Source organism: Molothrus ater, chromosome 1, assembly GCF_012460135.2.
Source record: "Molothrus ater isolate BHLD 08-10-18 breed brown headed cowbird chromosome 1, BPBGC_Mater_1.1, whole genome shotgun sequence".
Lineage (NCBI taxonomy): Eukaryota > Metazoa > Chordata > Aves > Passeriformes > Icteridae > Molothrus > Molothrus ater.
The window spans coordinates 81,730,127-81,743,478 of NC_050478.2; the positions used below are offsets into that span (position 1 = coordinate 81,730,127).

A 13,352-nucleotide genomic window follows, 5' to 3' on the forward strand; every position below is an offset into this window, starting at 1 on the left:
GGTGGGGTAGTGTGAGAAGGAAAAGGCCTTGGTTCTGTGTAAGTTCTGCTCAACAATGACAAAAACATCCCTGAATTACCAGCAGTTTCCAGCATAAATCCAAAACACAGTGCCATGCTTGCTACTATGAGAAGAATTAAAAAATTAACCCAGACAACCCCAGCACAGCCTGATCATGTATCCCATAATCCCAGCTGGACATGAGCTGGTCTATTCAGATGTCATGGTGCCACATCCCTAAAGGATATTAAAAAGTATGTTTATCTAAATATAATGCTTGAAGATAAATCCAACGTCCATGTTAGTATGAGTGCATATATCACAAGAAGGCAATGCATTATCTTTCCTCCTGTTATTTTCAGAACCAAATTTTGTGTCATCTTATGATATTGGGAACTTTACCTACTTCTTCTTCCGAGAAAACGCAGTGGAACATGACTGTGGGAAAACAGTTTTCTCTCGTGCTGCTCGGGTGTGCAAAAATGATATTGGTGGCAAGTTTGTGCTGGAGGATACCTGGACTACCTTCATGAAAGCTCGTCTGAACTGCTCTCGCCCTGGAGAAATTCCATTTTACTACAATGAACTTCAGAGTACTTTCTTCCTGCCAGAACTGGACTTGATCTATGGCATTTTTACCACTAATGTGTAAGTAGACTGAATGATATATTTTATTTTCTTGCTGCTTGTGATGCCAAAACCTAGAACTTCTGAGCTACTCTCTTCTGCATATGCCAAGTAAACATCATGAATTTAAACTGTTGTTTTGCCCAATCTACTGTTTTCTGTGAACAAGTATCAGTTCCAAATGTTTTCCCACATGAAATGTTGAAAACACGAGAGAAGGAATAAATTCTTATTATTTCCTTACTTCAGGGAGCCAGTTGTGTTTAAGACAATTCTTTCATAGTCTTCATTTATTGTTAGGAAGTAATTAACTTTTATTTTTACTATTGTAATACGCAAATGCATTATGTATTTATGAAATAAATGATTTATAATTGCAATGTGACACAATCATGAATTTGACATGATGGAATTTGACCATGTCATAGAGAACTCATCTTACCCAAAACAGCACAAGAGGTGCTCTTAGGTATTTTAATATAGTTCTAACATGTCCTTATGTGAATTTGAAGGCCAAACAAAGAATTTAACCTCATTTTAAGTGAATGTGTTATATCAATAAGGTAAAATTAAGGAAAAAAAAAAGTACAATTTGGTCTTAGAAATTAAAATTTGTTAAATATTAAAAAGTTGGATGGACATAGAAAAAAAGAGACATTTATCTCAGAAATGTCCTTTCTAAATTTAAACATGATGACTTGTGTTCAATGCTCCTCAGTGAGAGCAGCCTCTGTGTTATGGCTGTGCAGCCCAATGTTCAGACCACTGGAATAATTTCTGATTTCGAGTTCTGATTCTACAACCTTCTTGTACTGTCTTGCTGTGTAAATCAGTTTTGTCTCGATTTTAAAAGATCCTTGGGCACCTAAACCATAGGTAAGGCACCCCTGAACACAGGGATGCCTACCTTTTATAAATACCCATTAACCAGTTGGAAGCACTCACAGATTAATGCCAACAAATTATAATACCTATGCATTCTAGACAGTGAGCATGAATTTGAGCTCATTTAGGCATCTTCTAGACTGAGGCTCACCCCTGGGCTGGCAGCTCAGGCTGTGAGCAAGACTAGTGATGAGATGCTTGCACTAGGCTAAGTCATGACATTGAATGATGAGCTCAGCCTGTTTCTGCAATGGAATAATGTAGGGAATCTAAACACTCTTATGTAAAGAGAAGAGCAGAGACTTTGAGATTACTGGCGATAAGAAAATTTGCTGTTGTTTCAATCAGTACTTTTAATCTTGTTGTTCTGTTTTCCTAGTTAGTTCATATACTAAAAGACAGATATTTGTCAGGTGGCTTCCACATTCATTCTTCAACCAGATCTTTCTTGAGAAGTCAAAGTAGCCTGGACATGTTCCTCCCATGAAAAGTCTTATCAGAGGAATTCTGCTCTAGAAAATCCACAGAGCTTTGGCCATGGAAGGGGAATGATGTTCCTGATGCTTCCTGGCTCTCCTGAAAATGGACTTGCTATTGTTAAGACTACCTTTGCCACAAGAAAGTAGACAGTATTTTAACCTTGCCTCTACTTTCTTCTTCCCCTGTGGCCCAGTGTTCTGACTGTCCAAGAGAGATGAACTGTCCAAAGAGGAACCAATTAATTATAAAGGTTTGAGGGTACAGTTTTTCAGTTGCTCTGTTTAAATGCCTGCCATCAAATGTTGTAACTAAATTTTTTAAATATTTTTGAAAATTTTTAGAGCTAGGATTACTTCCCCATGCTGACACCTGTTCACAGATTGTGGAACCCATATGATCCACCTGTCTGGCCTGCAAGAGACGGTGGAGAAACACAAGGGTGTCCTATGACAGGGGACAACATATTCCTTTCTGTTCATGAAATGGCATCAGATATAATTTAATGGTATTCATAATTCTTCAGTCTCAATAACTTGATAATTAAAATTAATTTATTGTACCTTGATGCTTTTTTAGTATACTTTAATATACTTGTGGAGGGAAAAAATGGAAATATTTCTCTGACAGCCAAACATGCACCTTTTATACATCATTGATTATCAAGTCCACTATAGCCACTGCTTCATAAAAAGCTGATTTTTTTTTCTTTCAGATTATCCAAAAAATCTATGAGTCTCATGTCCTCATAGGACTTCATGAAATTCAAGAAAACACTGGTACAGTTAATAATATTAGTGAGATGCAGTTAGTGATATAAGCAGGGAGTTATCAGCTCCAATGATGATTGATTCTGCAGAAGTTGTAAGCATGGAACTTCAAGTTTTGGACTTCCTTTTGGCTTCCTTTGAAATAAGAGAGACAAGCATAAGAAAGCAATTTGCTCTTTTGTCCTGGTATTTAATCTGTATATCCTAACTCTTTTTTCAGTTGTTGGGGTTTTTTTCCAATCATTATGGAGTTTCTATAGTAGGTTTTCTTAAGCCTTGTGTAAATTCCAGGGTAAGCTTAAAAAAAATAGTGGGGAAAAAAGAAAAACAGAGAAGAATTCTGTGTGGATCAGTTGCCAGCAGTTTTAGCTGCAACAGGAAATCTGTGCAATTGACACCTTCATTATCTATTCCATTATCTCAAAATGAGGAAAAGAACAATGCAGCTTTCCATATTAGGAACTTTCATAGCTTTTAGATTATATTCTTTGCACCATGCAGAATTAATTTATTGCCTTGTACATCACATTTTCAAGGCAAACCCAGGAAATTGTGTGTTTTGCCCAGCTGCCATTTATTGATGTTTATTTTTTTAACATGATATCTTGTAAGCAGTCCAAGTTGTTTTCTCTTGATAGGTTTCTGCAACTTGCATTCTTATTGCTGTACAACATCTCTTGGAAGACAGGATTGTTTTTGGATGTGTCTTGTCCAGGCATTCCATAGGATCTAGAGACATAACACACATTGAAAAACCTTACTTATGTCATGTAGTCATTTGTTGTATGGAAGAAACTTCATTGGACCCTGAGAATAATATCATCCTGAACTTTGTACCTAGAAAAGAGGTGTCTCATGGTATTAGAACAGCAGCACAAAGTAGGAAGTTCTGAGTTTTTCCCCACACCAGCTTCTTGGTAAGGCCGACAAATATTTTAAATGAAATGACTATGCTAAATCAGCTCATCGTTTATCATTATCTTGAGATATCATCTCCTGGCTGATCATATTTGCTACTTGAAGGATTGAAGAGTTATTGCCTTTTTATTTATTTTTCAGCAATTTGACTTAGTGTTATTACATAGGTTAATGTATTTATTTCTTTTGCAGGAACAGCATAGCAGCCTCAGCAGTTTGTGTTTTCAATCTGAGTGCCATAACTCAGGCCTTTAATGGACCCTTCAAATACCAGGAGAACTCTCGCTCCGCTTGGCTTCCATATCCCAATCCTAACCCTAATTTTCAGGTATGGGTATGTGGGAGAAGGACAATATTTTATGTGAGCTTTCCTCACAGTACTGTATGGTTCATAAATTATAAATCTAGTTTATCACTATATTGTAGCCTAAGACTTAAAAAAGCCTAAATTAAAAAAGTACTTAGGAGAGCCCCTTATTTCAATGTATTTAATTTTAATTTTATCCTTCCACAAAAATATTTGGGTTGAAAAAACAGATGTACTTTGAAAGGTTGGAGAAAAAAGGCTTAACTTCAATCTTCTGTCAAAATAAAACGCTATGGTTGTCTGTCAAGGTGACATTAACTCCTGTCTGAAGTATGATCAAACTACCAATCTCTTTTACATTGTATTCGTGCTATTAGGACTTAAAAAATTGAACAGTGTCTGGCAGAAAGAAGAAAGTGAGAGGGAGATGGTAAAGGAGGAGTGGTCAGAATTTTATATATTTTTATGTGCAAGGTGGTTCACACTCCCTGAAGAGTCAGATTAAAAGAATTTATGTTATGTTCTTCCCCTCATTTGAACTTGTTGGCCTCAGAGGGTGTAATAATCTGCAGCTGTGTGACAGTGTAAAACCAGTTAGACCAAGGTGGGTCATTTAGAGGAACTCTGCAAAAAGAAAGGTGTATTTCAGTAAGCACATATACATTGTTTTCATCTTTTTCATAGTCCCCACTCCTACCAGGACAGTTTTTAGTGAGTGTGCTTCTTGCAAGGGATATGGAAGGAAAAGCAGCATTAATGTTGTGATTAACAACAATAGCTTTTCATCAAGGTATTTAGTGTAGTCACCTCTATCCAACTTTCACCCTCACTTAATCTCAATGCAATTTCACAAGTTCACTTCTGCTCCTGGAACAGCCTTCTGTAGCTTGTAAGAGTCATAAGATCTTTGCTAGCATGAAAAAGAATCACCCATTGGGGATGGTAGGTAGTTTAAATTACTTCCTGATCTATGCAAATGAAGGAAAATAAGGCACAGCTTACTGGCTAGAGCCATTTTACCTTTCCTAAGTAGTATGTTTGTCATCAGCCAAGTGACAAGACTGTAAGTATGCCAGAAGCCTGCACAAGCAGGCTGTATTTGTATGCACTTTTCACCTGTTGTAGAAACAGGTATTTGACAATACTTTTATTGTCAAAATAGTGATAGGAAGAGAGTCTAAGATAGGCTAAATTTCTTAAGGAGAAAGCCTGAAAAAATGCTTGTATGTAAAAATCCTATCACCTTTCTGACTAGGTAAGCACATCCAATAAAACTTATTAAACTCTCCTTTACAATCTTTGCATTAATGTGGTGTTAATTATTGTGAGAGCAGCCCATACTGGATGGGACTTGCAAAGAAAGATGACAGCCTGATGGCTGTGTAAAAACAGTTTAGGTATCTGCTGTACTGTTAGTGCATGTCTCCAAGTCCCAAACAAGACAGGTGTTGAAATTTATTTCTTAGGTGGCCTGGCTGATTTTAATGCAGTTGGTACTTCATCCAATTTACAGGAACAGTGACAACAGTTGTATCATATCTCACTGAGCCACAAACAGCTTTGAAGGCAGAGCTAGTGTTAATGTGGCCTTTTGCAACAAAATATTGAAGGCAATTGATGTCAACTGATCTGTAGGTATCTCTAATGTCCAAATTCGCTTCTTTTGCTGATGCTGCTTTTTATTCCCTTGAATAAATTTCTGCTATATTTCTAGCTCCATAACTGCAGCAGTGATGCATATTAGAAGCTAGTCTAATGCTTAGAGATTTAACCATTTTTTGTGACTTGACTTTGTGACTTTGGAGTACACAACTCACATGGGTGTACTCTATAATATTCATTGACTGAGTCATTGGTTTCCTTCTGAGAAAGGACTTTTCTTTGGTAGAGCAGTTATGATAAAGGATCAGAAGTTTTGTTTAGTCCCAGAAGTTCTGTGTAGTCCCAGAAGCAGATTTATCCTCTGAGTATTCACCTACTTACTAGCAACAGAGAGAAGTCTGCAATTCGAAGGAAGACTACTGCTATTTAGATATAGTAACATCAGACAATACATTTCCAAGACTGGTTTATATTATTTATTTTCCATTTTAGAATACTATTGGAGTCCCAATTTTGAGGAACATTGTTTTCTTCAGAGATCATTGCTTTTCTCTTTAGACAGGGCAATGTCTATTGTAAGACCAAGGACCATTTGCATTTTAGTGTACTATGGCTATTCAGTTGGAATTTTTCCTGCTTGATAGATCCAAAGAACTTCTTTGGTGTGGTTTATTTTTTTCACGGGTCTGACATACAGAGCAAGTAACTGTTTCCTGCCAGTTGCTAATTTATCATTCTTTGTCATCTGATCTCCCATTATGAAATAATTTGTTTGACTTTTTTTAACATTTGTGAATTTGGAACAATCATTCAATTTTGGATTGAAAATACGGTAATAATAGTAAAAAAACCTGGTATGGTTTTGCACACTATTATTTTGCTCATGCTATAATTCATGGCATAGTTTATGATATAGTAAAGCAGAATGAAAATGGTGACTTGGTTATGCTTTTCACGCCATCCAAATATTTGATAAATGTTGCGAAGTAGTGCTTTACTTTGCTGATGCATTTATGTCTGAGTAAACATGTTTACTCAGGTAAATGTTTATATATTCCCGTGCATGAAGAAGCTTTCTCTTTTGTGTCCTCAGCTGAACACAAATATGTTATAATTAACTCCCAGTTATTTTGCTTTGTTTATTTGTGTTTGAAACTTGTCCATACAGCTAGTGTATGTTTTCCTTTAAGAAAAAAGCACAGCTTTCATATTAAGAATATGGTTCGTTTTAATGCAAAAAAAGTCTTTGCTGTGGATAATATTTAATAGAGCTCTGCACTGTCCATTTTTGCTACTTAAGACAGAGTCCTAAGAGGCTTCTAGAACTGCATGTTGTACTGTCACCTGGGATTCCTGTCAGACTCTGGCTGTGGTGGGGCGTGGGGTTTCCTTTGAAAATTTGTTATGTCATTAGCACTGAAGTCTGTGAACATTATAAAGAAAACTAGACAGAACATCATTTGGTTTTTTGTATGGTAGTTTTTCTCCTTCCTGCCCTATGAACATAGGATATAGAAAAATTTTTCCATAATCCACTCTTGCTGGTCAGTCTGGTGCTCTTCCATACTGTTTAGAATTAGAGAGCCTCCATAGTATTGGTCAGGAAAAATTACCTCCCTGAGTCCTTGAACAGTCTGGTTAGCACCAAAATGGGACCTGAAAGTCAAATTTTACATTGCCATTACGAGATATGCTCTTGCTTTTATTTTCTTGTGCTGTAAATCAGAGAGTAAATCTATTGTTATTGTTGGCACATAGAGTCATGCTACTTTTCTGTCTTTACAGTGTGGCACCATGGACCAGGGTTTGTATGTAAATCTGACTGAGAGAAATCTTCAAGATGCACAAAAATTCTTCTTAATGCATGAGGTTGTTCAACCAGTTATTCCAATTCCTTACTTCATGGAAGATAACAGCCGATTTTCCCATGTGGTTGTGGATGTTGTGCAGGGCAAGGACATGCTTTTCCATATCATCTATCTTGCCACAGGTATGAATCTCCCTTGCTGGGATAACTGCAAAAGTTTACGAGGTCTTTGGGTTTTAATGTTCTGTTAATTACTTACGAAATACATGTACAGCACGTTGAGCATCTGCTTTTCCTCTTTGACACAATCACCTGTCTATCTTCTACCTTTTCTGAATAGATCAATTTAGCCACTACAATGTCTTTTATGTTATTTTGTGAACTCTAATTTTGGTATTTGTTTCCTATTCTCTTTGGAGCTGTGAAGCTTGTAAATGAAATTAAGCGTTGGAAATTCTACAAACAGGGCTTCCAAAGTTTCACCATCTTTTGTTCCATTTACTTAGTTAAAGGTACAAAGTTAAGGGCCCAAGACAAGATAGTTTAGGATTCTCTGATAAAGAAGTAACTTTGTAAATTTCAAATACAACTACTCTTTCTATTCTGAATTTTTTGCTCAAATATATTTTGTTAAATTTCCTTTTAATCTCATTTTTAAGATATTCATTATGCAGTTTTATACCCTGCCTCATTGTTTGCCCATTTATATGTAAGCTTAGCATGAAAAGAAAAACAACCCTCCACCCTCCAACCCTCCAACCCTTCATTAGAGCTATTGCCTTCTTGGTTCAAAATTTCAATCTTAAAAATAATGAGGGTGTTGGAGAACTGTTTTGCAGAACAAAGACGTCCCCAGCTGAGACTGAACTACTCAATTGGACTAATAAATTTAAAGCCTCAAGGCATAAAACTTAGGATAGTTCTTAAGTACTTGGGCCTATGCACATTAGTAGGGAATAGTTCATCAAAGCAATGGTTTGTTAATGTTCAGTTTGTCTCATTGTGCTCTTTGGAAGCTGGGCGCTAACAGAAAAGCTTTTGATAGATTAAAATATGCTTGGATTTGACCAGTTCTAGTCAAAACAGCCTGCTGGTTGGTAAATCAGAGCATTTTAAGTGAACTCATGCCAATGATAAGTGGTGTTTGTATTGTAGAGGTGTCCTGACCAAACCTGAATTACATATACGTGCACTGAATTGATTTTATATGAAGAGACTATCACTATGTTGTTGTATATTTACATTATTTACAGTCTTGGAAGCACCTAGAATAATGACTTTTGTCATAATTCTGATTGTCTTTAGGTTTCAGTTTCCCTTGATGTGTAACCATTTACATTTGAGTCAGCAAGTGAGGATCTAAAATTTTACGCTTCATGGTTCATTAGTAAATTGTGTTTGGGAGTGATTCCATGTTCTTTTTGTGCTGCTAGAAAATAGATACTGCTCCTATGCTCCTTGTGATGTATGCTTGCCTTTCACTTTCATTCTTCTCTGTATGTCTGATTCTGATCATTCATGGAAGCAGGGTACTTATCTTAGCTGGATCTTTAGTCTAAACTCTGCACATGCTTTCCTGTAAGTGGACAGTGTATAAGTGTGAGAAAGCATATGATAAAACCCCTGTTCTATTCTTGCCGTTTTCTTGATGTAGTCAATTGTATTTCACATGTATTTCACTGAATCACAGTGGATTTCGTTAACATTCCTTCTACCCCAATGGAGTGTAAGTGTTAAGACTTATTTTCTAAGAAATACTAATACTCACTTTTGGTACAGAAGGTAATTGTACCTTCTTATTGTACTTTCTGCTGCCTCTAAGAAAGTGCATTCAACTCTGATGTAAGTTCTGCCAGTATGCAATTTTCACTTAGCAGTGTAAAGCAGGATGGATCCAAACCAAGCTGTGAGAGATGTACACCACGTAACTATTATAGTTATAATTAATTCCAATGTTCTCCAAAAATTGTCTTTGAAAATGCACAAAGCTTCAGTGGAAAAGTAGGCATACAGATTGGATTTAATAAAAATGAATATTCTGCTGTCTTTGTTGTTCAAAGACAAAATCCCATTTTTTGAAACAGATGGCCAATAGTTAAGAGAACATTCTTTCTCTCACCTACCTACCCTGTTTTTAGAATACAAATATTACAGGGAAGATTGACCTTGGAAGTATAAATTTATAATCTAATTTGATTAAACCTGAAATAGACATAGTATTACTGATGTAGTGTTATTTTAGGAGAGACTGGGAGTAAGCAAACAAATGCATTAATCTGCTGAGTCAACAGTCTTCATTTCCTAAACCTTTGCCAAATCATCATTCTGCTAGGAGATTCTGGTGTACTAGGGCTTAACAGCTACTGCTTATATAAAAAATATGCTTTGGTACTTTGGAGAAACATCTTAATCTTTCACTGTACTGAATTCAAACACAGAATGAAGGGATATATCAATTCCTGCACATTTTGTGCTGCTGTCTTTAGGCAAGAAGTAATCCCTGGAACAATTTTCCATGATTTAAAAAGGAAGATCAAGGAAAGCATGCATGGATGAACTAAAGCATTCATGATGTTCTGAGCTAAAAAACATCTATAACAATACATAATATGTAGAGCAAGCTATAGAAACACTAAATATACGTAAAACTCTCCAAGTTTGAAAGGCCTCTTTCTTCATAAAAAATTATAATCCAATCAATATATCATAGTTTGTTTCCCTCTCTTTTGTCTCTTCTCCCCTATCTTCATATTTCTTTCTTCCATTTTATTTCTTCCCTACGCTATAGGTGCATAGGTGTCCCATGGTCAAAAATGTTGCTGTTAGGTTTTTTCAAAATAAGATACTGCAGCAAGAGCAGGTAGCCCTTTTTCAGATGACTTTTTAAAAATGTACTTATTTACTCAAATGAATAAGAAAATTATTAGATATAGTGTCTAGTTTGAGGGCTTTAGGAACATATAATAAACTTGGAAGTTCAGAAAAGGTAATACTTGCACTGTCTGGTGAAAACCTTTAAAGGCCATCCTTAAAAACTGCTTGGTGAAAAAATTCCCATTTTTCTGTTCTTCAATCCCACTGTACAGAGAATGTCCCCTCTGTATCCTGAGTAGAAGTGTTATATGCCCAGTGGTAGATCTCAGTTATTGGGATTTATAGGACAGCATTGATAAAATTGGGGTATGACTGACCTAGAAAGAGAGTATGAAACCTGAACCAAGATTTATTGTTGGCTACACTGCATGTATCTAAAGAGTGAATTGTTCACTGAAGCGAGCCACAATTTTTATGCCATAAATCCAGGTTTTACCTGAGGCTTAAAGGTCACTGGAGGACGTTACAACAGGTGTCACAGACATCTTTTTATGAAAATCCTTTTCTTAGGATTTTTTCCTGCTGAGAAGCTGAGAGGTTTCAGTGACAAAATGTAAACAGTGGTTATCTGCTGCTGTGGAATGCAACAGGTGCATCTGTGATTGGCCCATCTTGGATGTTTATAATTAATGGCCAATCCCAGCCCAGTTCACTTGGACTCTCTGTCCGAGACACAAACCTTTGTTATTCATTCCATTCTATTCTTAGCTTAGCTAGCCTTCTGAGATGAAACTTTTCCTTCTATTCTTTTTAGTGTAGTTATAATGTAATATATATATATAATAAAATAATAAGCCTTCTGAAATATGGAGTCAGATCTACGTCTCTTCCCTCATCCTGAAAACCCCTGTGAGCACTGTCACAAACAGGTTTCCAAGTTCTAAAAATTGCAGTTAGCAAGCCAAGAATAATGACAAATACAATTCTGATGAAGAACATACAGCAATTATAATGAACAAGTAGAGAGGTTTCATGAAGAAATTTCAAATTATGTTTTTGGAAAATGCAGATAGAAATTTCATACATTTGCCTTTAGAAGCGTTGAAACAAGTAGTAAATATCCACAAATGTAACATTTTTTTCTCATGAAGCCCTGAAACTGTAGATTATACAGAAACTAGTCCCAATCTAATAAAGAGATTTGGAGGTTTGCTTGAAACTCAGTTTGGGAATGCCATCATAACAGTTTGTATTTCTTCTGTTTGTCTTTCTCGATGGGAGTAAATTGATGCCAAGTATTACCTGATATGATTCCTCTGTGATTTTTGTTACAGTTCCATCTTGTAAATTTTCATTTGTAATCAGTACACTTCATTTTTTTCTAGGAAACAACCCAAGGTCTTAGCAAGAAAAAAGGTTGTGTGTGTTCTTACTTAAAAGTCTCTGATGAAATATTGTCATTTTCCTGGTAGACTACAGCTTCTGATCAAAGTGTGCAGCTTTCACAGTTCAATACACATGGTGTCAGAATATATGTAGTATCTGTGCAGCTGCCATCCTGAAAGTTATAAGCAAAAATATGTTTCATACATGGTGAAGAGAGCAACAAAGCTTAAGTTGGCTGCATTTTTTCCAATTTGGTGCTATTCCTGACTGTATTATCTTAAGTGCATTGAGGTTCTTGGAAGTAATCTGTAAGTAATTTCTGTAGAAAGGAGATACAGACATTTCATCTCAGTTAAGAACCACTTTCTTTGTCTAGAAATTACAATATGAATGCAATAACAATAAGGACCAAAGTAGTTGTTATTCGAGTCAGAAGTCAACTGTGAAAGTAATAGGTAGTCTATTTGCGTCTATTTATACTTTCCAGCTCAAAACCAGAAACAGTGGAATCAGAGTACAGATTGATAATGGGGCATATACACTGTGGCACACAGTTGTCACTTTTTAAAAACCATTTTTCTTTTGTTGTTACAGAAAACACAGTTGTTTTGTTTTTTATGCCTTTGTTTGACAAAGGTATAGTGCGCTTTTACAGAGTTGTAAAGAACCCTTGCAGAGGCTTTAAAACTATTTTCCTGTAAATTGTTGCCTTCTGGCCTTATGCAATGCCATTTCAAGCACCTTGAAGGAAGGATACTCAAAAGTTACTTTGATTGGGAAAGGTGGGGCATGTTGGAAGACACCAGTGCTGACAGCAATGTGATGATCTTGAACATTTGTTTCAAAAAGTCAAACAGGGAGCCATAAAATTAATAACCTTACTCTCTTCTGCTTTTGCAGTGACACCTATTTCTGATAAAGGAAAACCCTAGCTGAACTAACACTTTGTTTGTATTCTTAATCTTTTCAGGAAAAAAAATCTCTGCAAAGTTCTAAAAAAATATGTAAAAGATTGTATTATTTTGTCGTGGAAGAGTCTAATGATCACTCTGGGATTTATCCTAGCTTTTCTAAGAAGGCTTGCTGTATATTTCTGCTAGCATATTTATGTTATTTTCCATGTAGAATATGTCTAAAGGCAAAGAAGGATAATGCAAAACTTTGGGTTTTTCCATGTAATTTATCAAAAGAAATGTTGCTTTTTCCCTGTTTCCCTGTCTTATGTATTGTGTCATTCATACTGGGCTAAGTGGTTTTAAAATGGTACTAAATGAGAGTGGCTACATCTAAAATCATGACTACAGAGTTATAAATTATACTGTGTGGCTACAGAGGATCAAACTGGGCATTTAAAATGTCCAGCACTACTGATTTCCTTGGCTTTATCACTGTGTATAGAGATGAATCATTCTGCCAGATCCAGTTGGTGAGCTTTCTTAATAAATAGATGGCTCTGAGTAGAGCTGGTTAAATTATTCATTGACAGCAATTTATATGTGAGAATTGCAGCCCTTTATTTGGTTCACAAATTACACAGCACTTATTTGTAGTCATTTTTTGTTATTATAATCAACCCATAAATAGGTCATGATTTTGATTAGTTTGTTGCTGCTATTTGCTCAAAGAGTTTGTTCATATTTTAGTTATCAGGTTCATGAATTGTCTGCTGCAAGTAGATGGTGTTCGGTTTTCTCGAGGGACAAATTTAAGTAGAAGAAGCCCATTTTTCTGACCACAAATTATCATTATGTCTTTATAA

The 13,352-nt window shown here is 35.9% G+C and overlaps 1 protein-coding gene across 4 annotated transcripts in view; it reads left to right on the top strand.

Moving 5' to 3' along the window:
* SEMA5A (semaphorin 5A) overlaps window positions 1–13,352 on the top strand; it is a 313,729-nt gene that overhangs the window by 188,887 nt on the left and 111,490 nt on the right. For all 4 annotated transcript variants that reach the window (XM_036406161.2, XM_036406172.2, XM_036406169.1 and 1 more), the window contains 3 exons: window positions 363–648; window positions 3,870–4,005; window positions 7,372–7,576. In XM_036406161.2, the coding sequence (XP_036262054.1) occupies window positions 363–648; window positions 3,870–4,005; window positions 7,372–7,576 (627 nt within the window). The remainder of the gene's footprint in view (window positions 1–362; window positions 649–3,869; window positions 4,006–7,371; window positions 7,577–13,352) is intronic.